Here is a 25,894-nt window from a genome sequence, read left to right on the forward strand (position 1 = left end):
TTGAAGCTAGGGTTTTTGTGTTTTCATGTTCAACTTAGGAGGAAATCGAAATTCAGATATGCCATCCTTTATCATAAAAGTCGAGTTTTGAAGCTAGGGTTTTTGTGCTTTCATGTTCAGCTTAGGAGGAAATGGAAATCTGAAAGATGAAATCGAATTAGAAGCGTGATCTGGAATCAAAATCGAAATCTGAAGGAGGAAGTCGATTTCAGGAACACAACTGCAAATGATTTTGTATTCATTTGTGTTCATGTGTCCATCTTCATCTCCCACCTTCGATTAGAAATCCAACTTCCGTTTTCCTAATTTACCCCAACCATGATCCATGATTTTAGTGACAATAATTTCACAGGTTCAATCTCATTGCTTCCTACTATATCAAGAACAAGAAAGAAGATCGATTGTCCATTCAATGTTGGTGTAATTTGGGAATGTTTGAAGTTATTGGATGCATCAAATAATCATTATCCCTAATAAAAAAACCGCGATATTAGACATTTTGAATATTAATGGATGGAACATTTTGAAAAAAAAAAAACTGGAAATGAGAAGAAAAAATAACCTTAAATGTTTTTAGTTAGTCCGAAATGCCAATAACAAATACGAAATAAGTTATTTAGCACAAAATGGTTATATTTGTAAAATAGATCAAATTTAGTTATTTTTATTAAAAACTTCATTATGCGATAGTTCCAAACAACATGGTAACCGTTGGTATATAAAAACAAAAACGAACAAGGATGAAAGGTCATTGTTTTGTAACAATTAATTGAAGTTGAACCATGAGGAATGGTCTCAACGCATGGGCTTTGTCCAACTTTTTATAACACCCTTAAGAAAGGAATAAACCTTAGAAGCCAAAAGGACAAACAAAGCCATACAAATCATTGAAATTGTTGTTTCCAAATTCCAACTAGACAAACTGGTTTACAAGAACAACCATTTTTGAGAGAAACTTCTTTAAACCCTTTGGTCATGTTGTATATGTAGTAAAAAGATACCAAATTCGATTATCCTTTTTTATTCCTTCTGAAAATTCTATAAAGTTGCATCTTTTTCCTGTTTAGACAACTAATAAATGTCGTTTAAGAACATGATTGGGTGATAAAACCGTTTTAATTGTATTTTAATTTCATTTTGATTCTTTCAATGCACACAACACAGCACAATTCTTGTAGAGAGAGAAAGAGGTTCCTCTATTTGACTCGTACCCCTTTTTAAGTTTCCAACTCATTGCTTAGCTTTCAACTCCCACCCAAAATCATCCAAACCTGAAACCCTTCTCCTTTACCTACCTGAAATCCCACGATTGACGAACAATCGGCAACAAAATGATGGGGTTTTTGAAAGATGAGAAGAGTAAAAGAGTATTGAGAGGAATCAGAACGGTGTTCTTCTTGATAACCATGATTATATCTTTCCTCATCTTCTCTGCGCCGATACTTGTTGCCGTCGCCGACGTTCTCCTCCCAACTGCTCTGTTCTCAGCTTCACTTTCATCTCCGTCAGACGATCCTTCCTTCCTCCAAACGCTATCATCTCATTTGAGCAATTACGATTTTCGTTACTCGCTTATCGATATCCCTCTCATCTCGATAATCAGATCCGGAATCATTTTATGTATGTTCACCAATCGATTAATGAATTCCAGTACAATTGACATTCGAGTCATCATTGACTATGATCTGAACGGATGTTTGTGAATTTTCTCAGGTGTATACGGATTGTGCGACGGACATGGACTATCCACGACCACGGGTCCATACTTGGGAATAACGACGGTTTGTTCAGTAGCGTCGTTGTTTTTTGTGTCATTAAAGGCGTCGTACGTGTTCGGCGGCGGAAGTGGTGGTTGTGGAGCGACGGAGGTGGCGTTGTTTGTTTGTTCGCCGGCGTTGGCGATTGGTCACATCGTGGTGGCATATCGGACTAGTTGTAGAGAGCGACGGAAGCTTCTTGTTTACAAAATTGATATCGAAGCTGTAAGTTTTTTTTTTTTTTTTTCTTTTCTATTTATTTTCTAAATTTAAAAATACCAAAATTATACAACTATTCATCCATAATGTACAATCTATCAAGCATAAAAATGTCGGATTTAGCAAGATTACAACGAATTTAAATTCAAATTTATTGTATTTAAATGACTTTAAGAATTAAATACGATGAGAAAATACAAGTAAAAAAGAAAAATGCAACTTGCGTTTAGGTGGATCCTCCCAAGTCGGCTTATAAACGGTTTTTTTTTTGTTTTGTTTACCTTCTTTGATTATCTCATGATTTTTTATAAAGAATTATTTGGTATAAATCCAAATGATTTACAAATTATTCTTTCGTATTCATAAAATTTATATGGCATCAATGAAAACGTTCAATTCTGACTTTATGTATTTATAACATGTAAAGTATTAATATTATATGAGTATTAAATAAATGATATCATTTTGAAAGCTAAGTATATGTGATATATTGGTATAACATAAGAGATCTTATTTTAATTCCATGTGGAGGGATTTGGTTTTATTTTAATTATTGACATTATTATTCTTGATAATTATTCAAAGAGAAAATGACAAAAATAGCCATTTACACTAATTACATTACAAAAATAGCCAAAAAAAATCGAAATTAGAAAAATGACCACCCATTTCGCAGATGAGAAAGTCCCATCTGCGAAATGGGCTTCTCATCTGCGAAAGTACAAGTACCTAAAGCACAGTTGTGCTTTAGGTACTTGTACTTTCGCAGATGAGAATTTTTTTTTTTTTTTTAAAATTTTTTTTTGTATATATAGGGTTAATTTCGCAGATGGAATAGGTCCATCTGCGAAATCCTCTGAGTCTATCTGCGAAATGGTGTTTTTTTTTTTTTTTTTTTTTTTTTTTTTTTTTTTTTTTAAGTTTAACTATGAAATGAATTGGTTGTTATTTGTTTAGGAACTCTCTCTACAATTTGCTCAATAAATGATTGAATAGCAACATGATTTCGTAGTCAAACCAATTAATTTCATAGTCAAACTTAAAAAAAAAAAAAAAAAAAAAAAAAAAAAAAAAAAAAAAAAAAAAAAAAAAAAAAAACACCATTTCGCAGATAGACTCAGAGGATTTCGCAGATGGACCTATTCCATCTGCGAAATTAACCCTATATATACAAAAAAAAAAAATTTTAAAAAAAAAAATTCTCATCTGCGAAAGTACAAGTACCTAAAGCACAACTGTGCTTTAGGTACTTGTACTTTCGCAGATGAGAAGCCCATTTCGCAGATGGGACCTTCTCATCTGCGAAATGGGTGGCCATTTTTGTAATTTCGATTTTTTTTGGCTATTTTTGTAATACAATTAGTATAAACGGCTATTTTTGTCATTTTCTCTTATTCAAACAAGTCTAGTAATCAAAACAATTCGTACAAGTTTTTATTTCAATCTTGTTGACTTTAATTCCCAAAGTTGCATCTTCTAGAAAAGCGTAATTGTTATTTATTTTTGTTCATAGTATTTCTAGTCATTTTCAATATAGTTATTGATTCTCCCAATAAATCGGACATGCCTATATACAAAAAGATAATTTTATTTGATAAAGTCAAAGCATAATAGTTAATAGTAATATAAAATGTGAACATAGTAGCTCTTTTATGCTACAAATTAAATATTAAAATAGGAAAAAACAAAAAAGTAAAAAAAAAAAAAATTATAATAGTGTTGCTAGCACGACTAGATACTGGCATGATTCATAATTAATTTTCTTATTATTGATCTGTTTTAATTTATTATTAATTTGTTTTAATTTGAATTTGAAAATTGATTCTTAAAATTAAAATTTTTAAATCTTATTTTAGGTATCAACATTCACATTCAAAAATGGGTTTCAAAGGTACTCCAAGATTCTTCACGATGCAAGAGTCAAAGTCAAACTTCAAAACTAAAACGAAAACCACAACAACACTAACACATTATCAACTTGTACAATATGCATCATCAACTTGTACTATGGTTACGCCAGTTTTGCAGATACAAGTTACAGGTATGCATCATCAACTTGTACCTATTAACAGAACTTTTTAAAGTTTACACCCATTTGGTGTACCTTGTAATCCTGGTGCTTTAAGGACTTGTACTATAACCAATTTTGATAAAAACCCCACAGGCGACAGGCATGATTGAGTTGTACGTTACAAGTATTGATGCAGAAAACAGTTGTACATGTCTGCTAAAAGATCTAAAGAGAATCTTTATTTGGTCATTTGTGTGTCTTTTTATTGAACTAATTTCAGTCATGACCATGTGTTGGTTTTCCCCTTGACTTGTGCACAACGTGTAGACCCGTTTTTCAGTTGGGCTCGACTTTTTAGGCATCTGCGGTTTTTTGTATTTTTGTATTTTAATTTATTTTTGTTTTTGCAGATACTCCTAAGGAGGAATGTAGCTTGATGAGAGATATTTGAGAATGATTTTCGGAATGTATGTAAAGATTGTGAGGTTATTGGGAATTTTTTTTTATTATAGAAGGAATAGGGGGTACTAGTATCGGGTTTGATCAGTCTCCCATAAAAAAAAATCATGTATATAATTTTTGTTTCATGTTTGTAATTGGATTAGTAGTGGTGGTGTGGTTCATATTGAGTGGTTTTGAAATCTTGTTTTCGTATAAATTAGTTGGTTGTGGGCGTGTGGGCGTGTACATTTTGAAGAAATTATCAAAAGAAAGTCTTGACTTGTTATAAATACATGGCACCTCTTTAAAGGTAATATAGGGTGAGAGTTCTATATGAATATATTAAATAAAAGGCAATACGAGTAGCAAGTAACTAAAACGTGGAGAAAAAGAACAAGATACATGTTATAGTTTTAAAGAGAAAAAGGAGACCATCACCGTGTAGTTCATCTTACATCGCCTATCTTACCGTTGAATTTATAACAAATATATAATAACAAGGTAACATCATCTGCAACTTTAGTGGGAAAGAAACGATGTGGTTAAAAGTGTTGTTATTCAGCGCGTCTAAATGTACCATAACAGGTAGTAGAAGATGGAAATGGTGATTTTTTTAGGACACTTACCTCATTTGGTTGCATAGTTGAGAAGTTGTTGTGTCGGAAAATTATTGATCAAGAATGCCCTTCCATTTAAAGATCGAATGCCTAGCACCATAAGCAATGTTGCACCCAATTAAAATATGATCAATTCTTTTGATATCACTATTGTAGTTATTACAGAGTTGGGAATTGATGTTGATGTCCCTGTTGGATAATGTATCAGCCACAAGAATACTCCCGAGATAAGCCCTCTATTTGAAACAATTTTACTTTGATAAGTATCGAATTTATCCAACTTTAAGGGGCCAAAATAGGGGTTAAAATTGGATTTCAAAAATCTCTCCCAATATGTGTGAAAGGCTTCTCTTTTATGCTACTTCATTCCAATGATTTCCCTCTGTAGGGCTGAAGCTTTCATCTTTGGGAAGTATTTGTCCAAAAAGAGGCGTGCAAGATCTACCCAAGTAGTAACCATCCCTAGTGAGAGGTCATAGAGTCAGTCTTTTGCTGCATCTTGCACCGCGAAGGGGAATGCCCTAAGCTTGATTTGATCATCCATGACATTGTGTGGTTTCATGCCCACACACACAACATGAAATTCAGTTAGAAACTTGTGAGAATCTTCATTTTCCAAGCCTCTAAAGGTTGGGAGTAAGTGGATGAGCTCGTATTTTAGTTCTAGGTTTGTGGCTGCCGGATATGTGATGCAAAGAGGTTGTTGAGTAACCTCTTGCCTCGACCATTGGCGAAGGGTTTGCTCGGGTGGTGGATTTAGAGGATCTTGATTCCCTCCAAGGTTATCTCCCATTGTGTGAGTAGTGGTTGAAGTTTTTGTGGGTGTGGAGTTAGGGATATTAGGAGTATGTAAAGAGGGAGGAGTGGTACTTCTGGGTGACGATGGTTGAGGTGAGGGTGATGGACTTTCTGTTTCGGATGCGGACACACTTGAGAGGGGTATATCCTCATAAATGTTAATGACCGAAGGGGTTAATAATGAAGAAGTCCTGGAAACCAGTTGCCTCTTACGAAGCTTGGCTTGCTTCCGTAACCTCTGTGCAACCTTCTCTATCTCCGAGTCAATAGGCAGTGGTGTACCTATACGAAAATATCTAGGCATAAACAATTAGTAACACTGTGTCCCCGACAACGACGCCAATTTGTTATGCGTGTCAAACCCAACAAATAAAGGGGTAGAAAATGACTCCAAGAACACTGTTACTTTGCACTAAAAATGTAATACAAGATAAGCAGCATCGATCCATAGAGACACGGGACAAATGATTACACCTTTTTACATAAGGTACAAATGTGGTTACAAAAGTGGGGGTTTATATGCACCGATTTAAACAAAAGACTAAAGTAGTAAGTAAATGATTGATTAGTTTAAATAAATTTAAGATTTGTAAGTGCTCCAACTCTATGCAACACAAATTAGCAATGTGATTCCATGGATGAAATGATATTTGCTCAATTCTATATAAGTTGGTATAACAAGCTCTAGCACTTCCCATTCATCACAATAGTTAACCAAAATAAGCTCATTGATTAATCTTAACCTTACCAATCTAATCTAAACAAGCTCTTAGAGTTAGGTTGAAAGACTGCATTAAGCTTTGTGTGAATATTCCGAACAAAATCCAATACTCCTCATTAGCTCAGGAGTGTAAGAATATGACTTACATTAGATTTAATCCAAAGAATTCAATTTAGTGCTTGCTACTTGTTCCATTTTACAAAACAATTACGGATTTTGCACAATAGATAACTTGGATGATTTTACCCTAACTCAAATGGCTAATAAGAACTAGAATTAAAATCAAACATTCAATTGAAACGAAATCAAATTCATTAGATAGAATTTAGGAACAAACACCAATTCACATGATTGAAATTACATTCAATAGTCAAGACATAAAGTTGGAGAATCTACGGTTCTAGCCACACATGACTAGAACAAAAATACAAATCTAGAAAATGAAGTTTAAGTCTTACAAAATGAAATCCAAATGTTTCCAAGTGTTAATTGACTCTAAACTCTTCTAAAAAATCACCTCTAAAGCTCCCAAAATCGACGGGACAAAAGATGAAATGGGTTACACCTTTTACGAGAAAAGAAAAACGGTTTTTTTAACCCACAACCATGTTTACACGGCCCGTGTAAATTAACATTGCTGTTTACACGACCCGTGTAATCGAAAAAGTAGTCTGCTAAGTTTGGCTGGGATTTCAAAGTGCGTTGCTGAAGAATCTTTGTTTACACGGCCCATGTAAACTCAAGGCTATAGTTTCCACGGCCGTGTAATCTCCTACATTGCCAAAATCATCAATTCTTTAATATCTTCATCCCCAGTGCTCTGCAAGTCCTGAAATTTTGTCCACATCTCTTATATACCTCCTCTAGCAAGATCCTACCTCCAAAAGTCCCTGAAATATTACAAAAGTGTGTGAATGAAATGGCCTCATGAAAAATCCCAAAAAACATGCAAAATGCATGAGTTTAAACCTATATGCAATGCACTTTTATGAAATAAAGCTACAAAATGGGTGCATGAAATGCACCTAACAGTGCCCCTATTAAAGGGATGTGATGGCTAGGGTTTTGGTGATCTTAAAGAAGAAGAAGGTGTCCCTTGAGAAAAGATCCAACAAGCAAGTTCCCTCACTACCTTGTATCACATATTCTGGACCATTGTAAGTCCTCAAGTTCCGATCTTTATGTGTTATGCTTCTAGATCTAGAATTTTATACATTTTTCTCCATGTTTGGGAGAGTTTGAGTGGATAGATTCCATATAGTTGACGACTTTATGGATCCTTGAGGTCCTTTTGAGGTTTAGTGTTCTATAACGCCCGTGTTTCTAGGCTAAGAAATAATAGTATGATGTAACAGTTAGGTTCAACAATTGTAACTTATTTTGAAGTAATAAAGAGGAATTATTTGAGTATTATGTGATTTATGTGATTTATGTGCACTATATGTGCTTATAATGATATAATCAAATAATAATAAAAATATGCGTAAAAAATAAAATAATAGATAGACCCCAAAATCTATGAATAAAGTTGAAGTATTCGTAACAAGGATTTTGGGGATATAAGGAACGTTGAAATCCGACTTATAACGAAGAAGTTATGACCCGATGAAATTTTACGACAAAACCGGCACGACATGGCGTAACGTAAAAAGTGAATTTTTGATAAACAAATTTTTAGCCTTATGGATCTAAACGAAAGTCGTAGTATATGTTAAACCGAGAAAGTGCATAAAAAGAACGTCCAAAGCTGACTTCGTATGAGGAAGTTATGATTTTTCTAAAATTTAGCATAACAATGCACAACCTGAAATTCGAATTTTAATCGATCGATTTTTAGCCGACAAAACCTAAATGAGAATTAAAGATCTCATTAATAGGAACTCAACAATATAAAGACAGACGAAAACGAACGTCAAATAACAAAGTTATGAGTTTTTAACAGACTTTACCTATCTAAGCCTGTTAAAATATAACTTTAAAACTAAATCAAAATTAGCCGCTAGAGTCTAAACAAAAGTTGTAGATCCCATCGATATCTACGTGTGGATATAAAGAAAGTCAAAAATGGAGCTCGTATGCGAAAGTTATGGATTTTAGAAGATAATAAGTTTTTGGAGTAATCTGCGAGTGACATGTGGCACAATCTTGACCACTACTTCTTCCCCATGCCTTGCCACCAGATGGTGACACTTAGAACACCAACACGTCATGTAGGGCTCATAAACATTCCGTGTTGAGCCATTTCAACCTATAAATAGAGGCGCAAGTCATCCAATTTCTTCACATATTTGCCCTTCTTTATCTGTCAATACTCCCAAACTCTCCCCCCCCCATTCCCTAGCACTTCCCAAGTGTTAGAGGGGAGTCCCAGAACACCAGAAGGCTCTGAGAAGAAGAGATTTCGGAGAGTCCGACTCCTAGCTAAACCCCCTTATAAGTAAGTTATGCTTACCCTACTTTAAGTATAGCTTATGTTTAAGTTCATTATCGTTATTATGAAACTATAAATAATATACGTGCTAAGTATTATAAAATATAAAGTGTTATTATAATACCTTTTAACTGCTCGCGGTATGGGGAATCTGGTTTGAAGGGTCGCATAGGGTTGTTGGATTTCAGAACAGCTTAAATTTCAAAATGGTCCTGCCCTCCGGTGTTTCATGTCTGGCCCCTGTCTGTACATAGTGGTTGATAGGTATTGTTTAACACTTATATAATACAAGAAAAACAATATTACTTAGACTAATGATTAGTCGCAATGAATATTAGACTAAGATCTAGTGATAACAACACTAGGTTTTGTTGAAGGAAAATAAGATTATTAGAAGCGAAGTGTTGCCCGAGTTTGGAGTCATCACTTTAATAAGTGACTGCATAGTTACTTTCATCTTACACATAGATATGAAGTATTTAATATAAAATATGTGCTATATGTGCATATTATATGTGTTCTTGATATCTATGCTGGATGAACGACTTATACATGTTTTTAATTGATTTAAACTTTATATGTATTTTATATCTACAAATATGTTGGGTAAAAATGGGTAGATGAAATAGTTGATGTGTGATGAAATAAAAAGATGAGAGGCCTCGATGTTTACAATGATCCAGTAATTTAGACAATCTAGTGGAACGCTAGCAGGCTCGCAACCTATAGGTGTTTATCTGAATTACGTATTCACCAGGTGTACTCCATCCCCCTCATGGTTGCCTTATTTGAAATATATTGCTGAGGAATCCCCTAAGCAATGTTGTCATCCCGATGAAAATCCTTAGGTTGGGTCCCTTGAATTAGATGCTTTAGGGATAGAAAGTGAGGATAACGGGAACGGGTAATGTTGGGTTTTGATACGAAATAAAAGTTTATTTTTCATAAAAACCGCCAACGGAAGACTTTTAAAAATAACAAGTTTATTTTTAGTTCATAACAAAACCACACCATCATGGATCCATTTATAAAGGTTAGAATGAAATAAAACCAACCATAGGATGTTTTAGAGATAACCTTTGAAGCCTTTGAACCCACTTGGTTTTGGGGTGTTGATGAAGATAAAAAAAATCAAAGTACATGATTTCTCTACAAGTATCCACCATTAAGAATAAGGCACTTGGAATGCTAGTTCCTTTTTGTATTCTTGAGTTTCTAAAGCCTTTAAATGCTTAACTCAATTAAGAACTAAAGGGAACAACTCAAGAGGTCTTATAATCGTGCAACAATCTTCAAAAGACAACAAGAAGAGGAAGAGTAGAGAGGATTCGGCCATGGAGAGAAAAAGAAGAGAATTCATAAAAGACTCATTTAAACTCATCCAAGACACCTCTTTAAATAGCCATGAAAAAAGAAAAGCAACACAGTATAATAATATAAAGTATTCACTAGCTTTTAGGGCATGGGGAGCATGGAAGAAAAGTTGACAAGCAACCTCCCATGCTTGTTATCATTTTCGGCCATATGTCTTGGAAAGAGACAAAAATTGTCTCCAACTTTATTAACCATGGTAGAGTAAGTCTTTAACTTAATCATGGTTAACCAAGGTGTCCAAAACTTTGTACATGACATATTAAATCATACCATATAATATAATAACTAGTAATACTCTCTTATAATTATTATTTTCACAAAACAATAATTATTCCCTAATTAAAATACAAGAATCGATATTATTTATTATTAATCATATTAATAATAAATATACAAAATATGCCAACTTGATAAAGGTGTGACCCTATAGGATCATATATTATTAGCAATATCATTCCATAATGATTCTTGGGCATATAGATCCAACATGTAATCGGGTTGATTGATTGACGGAATCAATAAACTTAATTATTGTGGGTTAAAAGCCCTATGTGCTCACCAAGCTCCCAAGTCTGACCCACTTAGTTTCTTGTATTACAGGTAGTGTCACAAGAACATAGATGCGACGATCTGATGAGAGATTATGGATTATAGGCCAGTAGAAGTAAATAGAATGTTGTAAAGCCTATGTTGTTTCTATTTATGCTTTTGATATGTATTGAAAATGACATCCCGAGGTTTTTAATATAATGAAAATACATTTCTTTAGAAATGATTTGATAAATTCTTTATCATATTTTTGGGAACAAATTCCGTAATTATTTCTTCAAAAATATACTCTGATTTTCAAACAAAGCATAAACAAATCGGTCTTTTCTGGCCGTGAAAATAGGGATGTAACATGTTCCATATCTAAGGATTAGTTGGGTTTTGGCTTCATGCATGAATGAGATTTTGACCCCATTTCCACCATTGTTTTGACCTAGCTTAGGAGAGATATGCATTGGATATGTATGTCTATAAAGAAACAATTTTTATAAACCTTTGGGTGTAAGAAAGCCTAATGGAATGTATGAATGTGTAGCTTGAAGGATTAAAAGCTTAATACATTAAGTTGGCCAGAATAGGTCCCAAGACGTGGTGGTTTTCCTACTATGACATGGCGATAGGCGGTATCACGACTATTTTGTCACGAGGCTACCATGACGAGGCTAATGCTTGGCCACGATGTGGTGGCCATCTAAGGTGACTTTTGGCTGTAGACTTTGACCGTTGACCGTTGACTTTTAACTAAGTGACTTTTGGTCAACTTGAGGGTTTTTAGACCATAGATTGAGGATGCACCTATGATTTTTGTATAGGTAACTCGTAGCACCAGTCTTTGTTCCGTGAGAGATGTATTGTTATATGCTAGCCTGCGAGGTGAGTTTTCTCATTATACTTTGTACTGGAGTATGTATCCATGTGTGTATGATGTTGTTATGGTGTAGTTATCTATTAGTTTGGTAGATCTGTTGTGATTACTTGTGTTTCTAGTTATTTTTTTTTTTTGCATATATCGACATATTGTGGTTGGGTTGCAGCGATCTTACTTTTGATTATAGGCCAAGATACTCGGGCGGTCCAGGTGTATTATAGGCCTTGAGCGGTGGTGTAGTCAGACTATAGGCCCAAGGAGAACAGTCCAGGTGTACTATAGGCCTTGCGAGACGGTCTAGTCAGACTGTATTCTCATGTGTGTGCATTGCATGTATATTATTATGTGGGGTATTTTCGGGGAACTCGCTAAGCTTTGACTTATAGTTATGGATTTAAATGTTTTATGTGCTTCAGATGATTGGGGAAGGTAAAGGTGTGATCGTACACATCATCCTGTTGAATTATTTTTGAGATATGTTATTTGATACTCTAATTTTATGATTATGTTTTAGAAAAATGAATTGGATACCTTATGATTTTGTTGGAAATGTCTTTTAAAAATAAAAAATTTTACTATGGTTTTTGGGACATTACATTTGATTAGAATCTTCATCAAGTTGAGTTATTGTTGGTGTTTCCATCTAAGGTAGAGTTCCACTCCACATTCTACATCAACAATCAAGCCTTCCCTTGAGGACTCAAAGGACTACAAAGATTGTCATCTTCTTATTTTTCTTTGGTTGATGTTTTTCTTTCAAAACTTTGCAAGAATATCATTGGTGGGTTTAAACTAGTTTATGTTATTCTATAATTATGAAGTCTTCCATTGCTAAATCTTGTGTTTTTAAAACTAATTTTGAAATAAAAACCCAATAATTGGTATCTGAGCCACCTTGCAAGCTTGGTTAGAAATTTTGATTATTTGGATAATATTGGTTTTTAGAAAATATGGATAACTCTTTTTTGTTAAATTGAGTTCATACATATTTTCTATGACAACTTTATAATTGTTATTTTATGTGGAAAAAGTTTACATGCATGTTTTGTCTTTTAAAGTTGTCTTGGAAAAACAAAGGTTATTTTACGTTTATATGTATTTTAGAGTGTATTAACAAACCATGGACCCTTTGTGTTGTTTTATGTGATGATTTGTTAAAAATTATTGTAATATTCTTTTATTCTTATGGTATGTATAATAAATAACTAGTTTTCATCTTTGAGATTTTTGTAAGTAATATAATAGTGTTAGACTAGTTTATTTTATATAGAATGTAACAAGATGAAAAATATGACCATTTTTGAAGACCATGAAGATGCCCACAGTTGAAGCTTTATAAAAGTTTTGTAAAAGTTGCTACAAAAAAGATTGTCGATGCAAGCGGGAGCACAAGGAACAATATGAAGATTTTATGGTCCATTTGTACCTTAGGAAAGGACTTGAAACTTTTGTGTTGACTCACAAAAATGTTTGTAGATCATGTCTTGTTTTGCACCAATATACATGCTTGTGTTGTTTAATTTTATGTCAATATTATGTTGTGGTTGATAAATTAGTTTTCTTATACTAAATAATATTTTGAACATAAATAATATCACAAGAAGTTTAATTTTAATGAAATTTATCATTTACCATAAGATGCTAAAAAAGTGTTAAAAATAAAACAAACTTTATTATTTAAAACTAGCTAATGGTAGCAAATGGAAAATTTCGTCAATTAAAATTATATAAATTTAAAATTGAGATTTTAGAAGCTTATCAAACTCCAAACTTTATTTTATAAAAGGAAGTTTTATTAAAAGATTTATGAATGTTATTAAATTTAAAATTTGATCACGTCAAATATAAAATTTGGATTTTATAAAAGAATATTATTATAATGTGATTCTAAAAGAAATGCTAAAATGTGATTTTAAATAAAAGGTATACCATGGTTTATTGTATGGATGCAATAACTATGATATAATATGTTTTGTAAAACTAGAATTATAAAACATCAAAGACCGCATATTGAAACTCAAATATATGCAATCCATTTTGAAAGCACACGCACGTCACTTGATTAGTGGGAAAAAGGTCACATAACCGCTTAGTGTTATCTTTTGATGGCCAATGTGTATTCACGATTTCTATAACCAAGTTATAGGTTGATTACACAAGTTCTTTAAACTGGATGATTTGATCGGAAATCTATTGTGATAAAGGTCATCTTAGAAATAGAGATCCGGGACACAAATGGGATCATGCATGTCTATTAAACTTTATTATTATGAATCCTATAACGCTTGGAATTATATATTAGAATATAATTGATAATCATTATATATGTCATTGGATTCAATGAATGGGATAAAGGTCATCTAACCATTTATTTGTTTTGCAACTTGGATCCTACACTTTGATAATTAATGTTTTTGGAAACTTAATGGTATTAATTATTAAATATTCAAATATTGAAAATACTAAATGAATTTTGTTAAAATTTTGTGGATGAGAACAAAATTCAATCTCGTTACCATGCATCATCTTAATCGTGAAAATCTACAAGAGTATATAACATTATATGGATACAATTACTTTGAATGGCTTCGAACCTTAAAGAGAATCTGGAAAGAGATCATAAATTGCACATCATTAAAGGCCCTATTCCTAAACAATCTAAAACTACCAGTAAAGCTGCACACAATACTTGGTGGAAGCATTGTTGTGATTCTGAAAATGTTTTAAAAAAAATTAGGTTCAGTTATTCCAGACCTTTGGGAGGAACTAGAAGGCTTGGAAGCATTTTACATGTTTGATCAGGTGAATCAAATATTCATGAGATACAATGCTATTTGTTTGAATTAGATTAAACACAAGAAGAATGCTAGGATGAAGAGAGTCGCCATGTGTGCTCTAAGAGGACATTAGTTCAAGGAAAGGACACCTTCAGGCCCAAGAAATCCAAGAAGGCCTATACAGATAGATCATGTTTCTTCTACAAAGAAACATGACACTGTAAGAGGACTTGTCCCTCTTATATGAGAAGAAAGTATGGAGAGACTAGTACTTCAGGTATCTACTAGATAGAACTTATACTTTTTATATAACAGTCAAGTACTTGGTACTTAATGTTAATATAATATCTGTAAATGTTTGCAGATATTGCTAGAAGAGTAACCGGCTGAGCACAAGCAAGTTGGAACTGCACTTTCGGAGTTTAGTTTATTATTTATGCTTAGAACATAAAGTGCTTGTAATGTAATACAACATTTGTTTTGGATTAATGTATGTTTTCATTTAGCATGTCATATATATATATATATATATATATATATATATATATATATATATATATATATATATATATATCAAGCTACACAACTCGTAGCTGCCTAGGACCAAAACCCTAATCTTAGGGGGGGGGGGGGGTTGAGCCCTATTTAAGGGCTATAACTCCCTTGAGGCCTTCCATTACCAGCTTCTACCCTTTTTAAGCATCCACCTTGAAACCATAATCTTTTTGTGTGACTTTTTGCAACCTCTGAGTGTTTGGTGTGCTTTTGTGAAGGAAGTACTTCATTGGGAATAACTAGGAAGCTCCAACCTTTGTGGATTTGGAATTTATATCTCATAATCATCCCCCATAAGGTATAAAGTTTCCACCTTTATGTTGCTTATGATACATCTAGTTTATGTTTAAGAATCCCATGCTTTTATCACCATAACCTTGGTTCTTTTGAGTATGAGCTACTCGGGCCATTTGTGTGTATTTTTAGACGTTTTTAGGGTTGATAAGTCATAACAATGAGAGCTTGGTCATTATTATCCTTCCATGCATGCATGTGTTCTTGAGTAAAAGATGACTTTAAGAACCTAGGTTTTGGATTTGTACTCTTTCTGTCCATGCAAATGGATAAAGTCAGAGACTTTACCCATTAAGACATTCATATAGTATAGATCTGATGATTTGATGAGCTGATGGTCGATTTAAGGACTTAATAATTAAGTTGGAGCATCAGGTGTCTACGTTGGGCGTGTGTATATATATATATATATATATATATATATATATATATATATATATATATATGTGTGTGTGTGTGTGTGTGTGTGTGTGTCTCCGTTAATTTATTAAATGTTTGATTATTTATTTAAATCATTTTCATAACGACCACTTTCATATACTTTAATAATTAGAATTATGTTATAGAGATCTAGATTTCTTAACAGGATTATAAAGTAAATATATTTTTTTTGTAAATAACAAGTTCTATATGCAAACACTTATGACTTAAACTTGTTTTGAATCAAATTTATCTATGACATTGTTATATTTATTATATAAATAAAATACACATTCGAACTTTAAGAAAGGGATATTTGAAAGAAAATAATATAGTTTATGTGACATGTATGAATATTCTTTATATATAAAAGGTTCGTAATGATATTTTTACTAAAATGTATAGAAAATAAGTATTAAAGAACTATATACATTGTTGCATGATTTCCTTTCTAATGAATGTCTAGTTTTTTATACAAGATGCCTAAATAATTTTATTAAGCAATTATAGTTGTTGTAATTATATTTTACATCTTAAAACATAATTGTGAAACCTTTGGTGAAGTTTTCAAATATAAATTTGAGAAACAAATCAGTAGAACTATTTAAAGCCTCAGTGATAATAAAGGATGATCTAAACTTTACAAGATATGGTTTACCTTCTAATCAGTAGAAATATCCTCCTTTATTTCTTTGGGATTATATCTTAATCAGTATCACTTGTACTTTGAATACAAACACTAACTAACGAGTAGATAAAACACTTTATAAGATTTAATATGGAACTGCTTCATCCTTATCCTACTTAATGTTTTATCGATTTAAAGCCTATGTTAGACTAAAGCTTCTAGATCGAAAATATACTAAATACATGTTTGTAAAATATTCTAAATGGTTTGTAGATAACTATATAAAAACCTACCAAGAATAATTTCTCTTATTCCATTGAAAGGTTAATTATTAGAAAGCAAGCTTCTAATGATAAAATAAGTGGGAGACACATGGAACTTGAAGTAGCGGAAGAACCATAGCCTAATGTTGTAAAAGTTGTTACTCGTTTCAACAAGGAATTGTTGAACATGAAGAATAGTTATTCATAAATACAAATTGCATATATGGTAGGAATCATCTACAACATAAGGGATATGAAGTCTCTCATTGATGAGTTTTCTTGATGGTTTCTAGAAAATCTATCAACTACCAAACTGCTATATCAGATCTTGAATATGATAAATAACTTAGATTCAAGAACACTGAGATGAAATCCACGTACAAAAATCAAGTATGTACTTGATTAATCTTCCTCTCTATAGCAAGTCTAGAAGGAGTAATTGATTCTTTTAGAAAGAATACATACATGTAGACCTATACACATTTAGCAAGACTTGTTGTTAAAAGATTCAATCGCACTCATGTGAGTTGACTATGATCGAACCTTTTCTCAAGTAGATATGATTAGATCAACAAGAATATTGTTTATCATAAATACAAATTCTAATATGAGATATGAAAATTAGATTAAAAAAAACGCTTTTATTAATAGACCCCTACTAGAAGATGTCTATATAGTTTAACCCGGAGGTTATATTAATCCAAATTATCCAAACATAATGTGTAAACCTTAAGATCCGTTTATGGATATGAAGCAACCATATCAAGGTTCGAATCATAATTTTATTATAAAGACACAATGTGTGCTTTTATATCAAATAAAGATAACAAGTGTGTTTACTAAGAAATATTGGTAGCATAATTATATTCCTAATCATGTATGAACGAGACATACTCAATAATGAGAAACCATATTCTGACTATGCAAAGGCCCTTTCGCTTTGACTCGGAAAGTGTTTCCAGGATGAAAGAATTAGGAAAGACAAGATACATACTTGGAATGTAAAATTTATAAAGATAGATAAAGATTAATGTTAAAGTTTTATATCTTTATGCATATATTTGATGGATTTTAGTGCCCATAGCCATAACAAACTGGTAATATTACTATAAATAGCAGTGTCCTTTTAGGTTACACGCAAGAGCAAAATAAAGAAGAACTGAAAAGATACTTATATTAGGAACTTATTTTGTTAATTAGTTAATAGTTTAATTAATTAATTAGAAAATAAATGAATTTGGAATATTATAGAAAGATTTGAAAAGTAAAGATATTTACATATATATATATATATATATATATATATATATATATATATATATATATATATATATATATATTTGGTAGTTATCTTTAGGGATTCAAATCAGCTCCCTATATATAAAGAAAGGTTAAAATTTGGTTTTGAGCTCATTAGATAATATCATTCTACCCCAAAACTTCGGAGCCCTAAAGAAGAACCTTAGAATCGTAGGATCCTAGTTCCCATATCGTGGTCGATCATTTTCCATGTCTTGGTCTATAGTAGATTTGTTTAATCAAGTCTTGTAGCTTCTGAAGTTCGAGGAGGTTTCAAATCTATGAAGTTTTTGCGTCTTGGGTGCGATCACAAGAGAGGAACTCTACGTTGGGTTCTCAAGTTCGATTTACTGGCTAGATCAAATAAATCCAAAAATAAAACTAAGGCATGATTACTTGTTTTATATACTTTAAAGTTTCATAGATTCATTTGAGTTGGATCTGTATGTTTCGAGTCTATAAATCAGAAATGTTGTTACTCCCATTGTCCCTATATGGTCTTTAACTAGTCTCTAAACACATCTATGGTATCAGAGCATCTAGTTAACTCTAGTCTATTGCACTTAGACATAGTCTTTGATTATATGCTAGGGTTTGTATATGTAGGATTTTTGTGTTTCAATCGTTTTAAATAGTCTAGAAATTTCCGTGTTAAAATTGAATATGTTTATGCTTGATAAAATGACTTTCAGGTTGCCACGTAGTGGTTGGTCCTCCACCACATTGTAGTTCCTTCTGGTGCTAAATTTGGATTGCGACTGCCTCATCGCCACATCGTGGTGTGCTGCTAAAAATATAAATTAATATTTAATAATTGTCTCATTTTCTGTGTCCCACAACATGGTTGCTCATTCCTCAGGTCATGGAACCTGAGTTCCAGAGTTATAAATTTCTTCCTTGTTTTCGGTTGCTTCATTCCTTTTCGATTTTAAAACACATACAAACCAGCCTTTATACTAAAAAGATAAAAGTCGGTTTGATTTAATTATAAGATTAACTATTAGACAAAAGATAATTTAATTACTAACTTACATTTCTTAGTCAATAGAATTAAAAGACATAAAATTTAAATAATTTAATACGGGGCGTAGGGTAACATCCTACGCATCACATAGGAGGGAACTTGATGCGAGGGTTTAATGATCTATGCATGGCATAGATCAAGCTACACAATGTGTAGCTGCCAGGACCAAAACCCTAATCTTGGGGGGGGGGGGATTTGAGACATATTTAAAGGCTCTAACTCCCTTGAGGCCTTCCATTATGATAGATCTAGTTTGTGTTTAATAATTCCATGATTTTTCCCCATAACCTTGGTTTTTCTGAGTATGAGCTACTTCAAGCCATCTGTGTGTATTTTTAGACGGTTTTAGGGTTGATAATTCATAACAATGAGAGCTTGGTCACTCTTATCCATCCATGCATGCATTCTTGAGTAAAAGATGACTTTAAGGACCTAGGGTTTAGATTTGTACTCTTTGTGGCCATGAAAATGGATAAAGTCAGAGACTTTACCCATTAAGACATTCATATAGTATAGGTCTGATTATTTGATAAGCTGATGGTCGATTTAAGGACTTAATAACTAAGTTGGGGCATCAGGTATCTACGCAGGGCGTAAATCCTTCTACACTGGGCATAGCCCTAATTTTCGTCGTATTTACCACCTTAAGCTTTACGTAGGGCGTAGAACTGTTATGTTGGGCGTAGAGAGGCTGGAAGTTGACTTTTGACCGTTAACCGTTGACTTTCACCAAATTTGACTTTAGGTAAAATGGAGTATTTTAAGATTTAGGTTGAGGCTTGGTCCCTGTTTGTTGTATAAGTGACTTCTAGAGCCGTATATGGATCATTGATCAGTTCATCTATCTTCTAGACTTCGAGGTGAGTTTTCCTAACTATACTCGTGGGTCGAAGGCACTAATGCTAACCCACTAGATTGTGTTATGTATCCTTGTGTGTAGGATGTTTTTATGCTATAATGATCTGTTAGATTGGTAAATCTATATGATTACATGTATTTTCTGGTTATTGTTATCTGTTGCATTTGTCGGCATAGTGCAGTTCAGTTGAGGTGGTACTACTATATGATGTGAGCCAACAAACCCGGGAGCAATCCAAACATAAGTTGAGGGTTGTGAGGGAATCTAGGCTTATGTTGTGAGCTCGGGAGTAATCTAGTCTGATGTTGTGGTCCTAGTATATATGCATTGTATATTTATTGTTATGTGGGGTATTTTGGGGGAACTCGCTAAGATTTGGATTACAAGTGTTGGTTTCATGGTTTCAGGTATATCAGATGATCGGGGCTAGGTGAATGAGTGATTGTACACATTCTCCCACTAATATATGTTTGAGATATATTTGATACTCTGATTTTTATGTATTTATTTGCAAACAATAGTTTATCATATTTTAGTTTGTGTAAATAGTTTATAAAAACAAAAAAAAAAATTATCATGATTTTTGGGATGTTACAAGTTGGTATCTGAGCCTGAGTTTGAGAGAATTGGATGAATATTTGTATGATTCCAAACTCAAACTAAGGATCTGCAAAATAATTTTCAAAATTAACTTTAAAATGATCAACGGAGAAGATGCGATGTGTACAATCAGTCGAAGCCAAGGAAAGTATTCCCCAAGATACCCACATATATTTTGTGTATTGATGATATGTAAAATTTCATAATAGTGTGTAGGCTATGGATCTTCAGGAATTGCATGATAGAATTGCCTGAGTTATGATGCCTGATAGCCTAGGAAGAATCTCTTGACATGCTATGTGGAACTGACATTATTATTGTTGTTGCTTAGTGTGTGCATCATAGTTGTACATAATTAAGATTTTATTGCCTGAGAATGTTTAATTTAGCCTTATTTCATGTTCCTGGTTTGGTGGTGGGCTTAGGGTAGAATCAACTATTTAACTTTCTACTGAATCCAATGTTGTGTATGATTAGCATACACAAGGGGTTGCAGGGTTAATAGAAGTTTCATGATCTGGTATCATTGTTAGGAACCCGACATAAGGATCGATTAGCCACTCTTGAGAGAGTGAGTATAAGATGTATGCGTATTCTAGTTGTTTGGGTTTCGTGGTCGAGAGGTTCATAATGACCCTTTTGAGACAAATTCGGGTAGGTGTGGAAGGTAGTATGGGCTCGTACTACTGGAAGCATAGGACCCGTACGCATATCAAGGGAGTCATGAACCTTGAGGATTTAGTGATCTTGTAGTTATGTGTTAGTATAAATTGTGGGATTTTTTTTCTGATGTATTCCAGTTTGTTTTCAGTATGGAGATCACTAGAGGTTCGGGATTAGGAGCTAACGCCCTAGAGAGGTCATGATTGTCTGATGACTAGATTTGCGAGATGGTCACTACTCAGGTGACCATGGCTGTTAAGGAGGCTATCCCAAAGATTTTTGGGTCTGTCAAGACCACAAGGATTGAGCTTTTTGATGAGCGATATGCCGTTATGATTGAAAGCTACTACTGTTGTAGCCACCATAGCTGTTGCTGCTGCGGAAATCTAGGGGATAGGGATGGTTCAGTATCAAGACTTCATCAACACGAAGCCCCCAGATTTCAATGGGTTCAAGGACCCAATCGTTTCCATGTGATTGCTATCTGATATGGAGGGTTGTTTATGATGGAAAACGTAGGTTACAACACCAATGTAGTAAGCGGAAAAACATTTACCAGATAAATGATTAGGGCACATGCAACCCAAGAGGATCTATGCATTTTGCATAAATGCAACATACTATGAACTATCAAACTACAAAAACCCTAATGATGTCAAATTTCATAAAGGACGTTTACATACCTATTGATTTGTTATAGTAAATTAAACAACAAAAAGTGATTCCATAGCAACTGCCGAACTCTAAACTAAACAAACATTGGTCTTAAGATAAGTGATCAAATATTCATTTGTTCTTCTAGATATTGTACGGACATGGACATGGATTAGAATCAATTTCATTGTCCAAGTTTTGTTTCCCGATTTCTGATTTGTGATGACGGCATAAGACTTCAAGTTAAACACATCAATTTCATTTGCTGGAAGCATGACTTATCCAAACCATTAAACGAATCAATGTGAAATACACTATTGCCTAAGCTATCAACACAGGTCACTGTTTCATACACATTATTACAAGGTAAAGCTTCAAATATAAAAACACCAGTTTTATAAATTGAATTGAACCATTTAAATCATTAAATAGATAACGAAAACCTTGTCTAAACAATGCTTGAAATGAAATAATCTTTCGTGTCATTTCTAATGAATAGCATCAATCTATCAAATCTAAACTAACATCACTACTAAGCACTAGATGATAAGTCCTAATATTGGTAACATGAGAAGATCGCCTATTTCTCATGATCTGATTCATCCACCCATGCTCCACCTCCTTACTTTCTTTTAGCCCCTGCAAATCAGAACAAATGTGAAAACCATATCCTATATCAAGCACCTAAGAACGAGTAGATTGTGAGTTATTATTTTGAATAGTGTATATACCTACTAACGATGGCTTCACCTTGCCATCCTTGATGTATTGCAAGTACTTAGGGCAGCTACTCTTCCAATGGCCCTTGTCATTGCAATAGCAACAAGTGACCTCTTTGGGATTACTAACAACTGGAATGTCTGAATTAGGCCTTGCCTTTAGGCCATTGCATTGTTCTTCTAGTTAGCTTTGGGAGCAGCCTTCCTCTTTTTCCCAATGGCGAGAACGGGAGCACTAGCAATAGTCGTAAGGGCTTGATTCTTTCCCTTCATTCTCGATTTAGCAGTATGTAGCAAGTTATGGAGTTGGGCCAATGTGGTTTCCGTGTTGTTCAAATTATAGGCCAATATGAACTGATCATAACAACTTGGCAAGGAGTTCAAGACCATGTCAATGGCCAACTCCTCATCGAAATGCACATTGAGACTAACAAGGCGTTCCACATACCTTGCATTCTCTGCATGTGGTTGCATATAGACTCTTCATTTTTCATTTTGCATGCCATGAGAGCTTTGACCACCTCATCTTTCTCTTGATGAGCTCTCTTGTGGTACTTTTCCACAAGGTCATTGTTCATCTCATAGGTCCAATAGTCCTCATAGAACCTCTGCAATTCGGGGATCATTGTGGCGATCATGATACAAGAGACTTTTATTGCATCGCCGTAGTGTTTATTGTAGGAGGCTAATTGTTCAAGAGTAGTAGTGGCTTCATCAATCTCAATATTTTTTTTTTCAAGGACATACTCTTTGCCCTCAAATTGAACAGCCATCTTGATGTTGCACATCCAATCATTGTAGTTTTTTCCATTAAAGGGCACATTGGACACCATGGAGAGTAAGGAGAAACCCGAGTTGTGGGTAGACGACGATGGGGCAGAATCATCACTAGGAGTAAGCATCTATAGAGAAAAAGAATAGTTTTAGTTAGAAGACAATAATCCTTAATATTTTTACCCATAATCAACAATTAAGTCTAGTATCCAAAAATAACAATTCACAACTAAGAAGATGGATGCCGTATGTCACACCCCCAAACCAGAACGGCGGAAACGTTCGGGGGCGGAGGACGTCATATTCAGTATCATAACAGTTCATAGAAAGGAAAGTACACACCACCATATATATATAAAGGTTTTAAAAATATTTACATAATTGTATTCATTACATGTTCAAAAGATAAATACCTAAACATCTTTCTAAAGAAGTAATTAACGCCAACGCGTTAATCCCCAAAAGTTGATTTCCAAACCTGCTTAGCGGTTCCCTGAGAATACAAGTTATTTCAAAGAGAAAGTGTCAACAATTAAGTTGGTAAGTTCATAAGTGGTTTAGAAAATTTGTATGCCATTCCAAATTGAGTGTATGTTTTCCAAGAAAATCCCTTATTTTCTTATAAAAGTGTGAAATGCATGAGAATATTTGTATTGAATAATGTAGATAGTTGAATCAAGAAAATCCCTTATTTTCCTATTAGTTGTTTGTTTTGTATACAGGAAAATCCCATATTTTCCTAAAGTAATAGTTAGCCTAATGTCCCAGACTAAAAACCGAAAGCAAATGACATGCTTTAGAAGGTTGAAGCATAGATTTATATAATAAAACCTATTAGAAGATTGCAGTTTGTTAGATGAAGAATAGTTTTAATAGCTACTCATTCATCAATCAGAAGTACTATAATAATTGTATATCCGATGAGTTTTATAACCATACTAAACATAATACGCCTGTAGCGACGTTCTTCAGGCGTCGTAGCGTTATGACAAACTGTCACCCCAAAGGACGGACTGTAGCTAACAGTCAGGGCGCGGAATCATGACTTCCTGTATAGATCTATACACATTTGACATGTTCTCCGAACGGGAGACTCTGGTTATAGACAGGACTTGTAGCGGTACCTTTTAGTAAAAGGTATTATTTGAAGATGTACACGTCTCACGGATTCTCAACTAAGTCTGTATTAAAGTAGTGTTTTTGTATGCAAAGTTTATCCTTTTTTCACAATGTTTGACAAAGCATAAATCATAAGTTCTTTGAATGCATAAAATGATTTAGTAAAGAATGTTACCCTTGATATGATGTATTTGTATGTAAACGTATAAATAAAACATATTGTATCCCAAGAGGGTAAAGCTGTGTTGTGAGGTGTTTTGCATGATAATGACTTCATAAGATAGTTAAAACAACAGTATGAAAAGTATAGCAAAAGATTGATGTTTCACACGAGTTTAGTCGTGTGTTTACTTGTATTGTCCCCCCCCCCCCCCCCCCCCCCCCCGTTAAAAGTGAAACGCATTTAAAAAGCATTTAAAGTGTGGTTGTAGGGGTATGAACTCACCTGAAGGTTTGAAGAAAGCGAGATGGAAACCGGGCAGAATTTCGTCTCGGGAAATGGATTTCCTCGGGATTCTCGGGAATCTCGGGAGTAAAAACGACCTTCGGGACTTGAGCAAAATGATCGGGGCTTCGGGTTAGAACGGGCACGGAAAACGAGGCAAGAACGCACAAGAGAGGAGAGAAATGGAGCCCTTTCTTCGGAACCCTCGCATCCCTTTTATAGGGGCTGGAACCGCCTCGGTACGCGGGGCGTACGCGTACGTCATGCATGACCGAGTCCTCGACTGCCTCGGATTTCGGATGGGACAAGGGGTAGCTTCGCATAGGTCGGGACGTGGACGATCCGAGGCCTAGGCCTTGAGTACGCGGGGCGTACGAGGGTACGCAGGGCGTACTTCGGCCCTATCTGCTGACTCCCTTCGGATAATACCAAACAATTATAATTAAATTTATATCTAATTTAATTAATAAACTTCTAAAATTCATATCTTCTTCATACGAATTCCGTTTTTGATGGTCTTTATACCCACGCGTAGGTGAGACTACGCTCTACAAATTTCGTTTAGATTCCATCGGAAAATTTTGAAATTATTTTTATTATTTATTTTTAAAAGGTCGTGTTTAAGGAATTTCTTTAGAAATTCATAACTTCTTTATCTGACGTCGGTTTTTGCCAGACTTTTTACCGCTGAATTACCATTGTCGAGACCTTCGATTCTCGTTTAGGCCATTCCGGCCAAAAGTCGCTCGATCTCCGATTCGAGTTTCTTAGCTTCCTGGTGCTAAGCCGAACTTGGAAAAATCATAACTTCAATATAGGAAGTCGGATTTGGGCGTTCTTTTTACGTACGATTACGGTTTAAAGACATCTATCACAGTAGGTAATTAAATAAAAACTTTTTGGACATTTTATTTTCGAAGTTAATTTCATTATCACAAAAGTGGTTAAAATAATTGACATTTTTTTTAGGTCATTACATAGAGTTGAAATATCGGGTTGTCACATCATCCCCCCG

At 33.9% G+C, this 25,894-nt stretch overlaps 1 protein-coding gene across 1 annotated transcript; it reads left to right on the top strand.

The window, feature by feature from the left end:
* Nucleotides 1–899: 899 nt before the first annotated feature.
* On the top strand, nt 900–4,662 carry LOC111896811 (uncharacterized). Its single transcript, XM_023892798.3, has 4 exons — nt 900–1,620; nt 1,714–1,982; nt 3,833–4,017; nt 4,398–4,662. The coding sequence occupies exons 1-3, from the start codon at nt 1,332–1,334 to the stop codon at nt 3,917–3,919; spliced, it is 645 nt and encodes a 214-aa protein (XP_023748566.1). The 5' UTR covers nt 900–1,331; the 3' UTR covers nt 3,920–4,017; nt 4,398–4,662.
* Nucleotides 4,663–25,894: the final 21,232 nt, after the last annotated feature.

This window comes from Lactuca sativa, chromosome 9 (genome assembly GCF_002870075.4).
Source record: "Lactuca sativa cultivar Salinas chromosome 9, Lsat_Salinas_v11, whole genome shotgun sequence".
In the NCBI taxonomy this organism is placed as follows: Eukaryota; Viridiplantae; Streptophyta; class Magnoliopsida; order Asterales; family Asteraceae; genus Lactuca; species Lactuca sativa.

What these genes read in the sequence shown, in the direction of transcription:
- LOC111896811 (XM_023892798.3), top strand. Translation starts at nt 1,332, where the DNA reads ATGATGGGGTTTTTGAAAGATGAGAAGAGTAAAAGAGTATTGAGAGGA. An exon ending in CAGATCCGGAATCATTTTAT is followed by an intron (nt 1,621 to 1,713) that starts GTATGTTCACCA and finishes GAATTTTCTCAG; the next exon opens with GTGTATACGGATTGTGCGAC. An exon ending in ACAAAATTGATATCGAAGCT is followed by an intron (nt 1,983 to 3,832) that starts GTAAGTTTTTTT and finishes ATCTTATTTTAG; the next exon opens with GTATCAACATTCACATTCAA.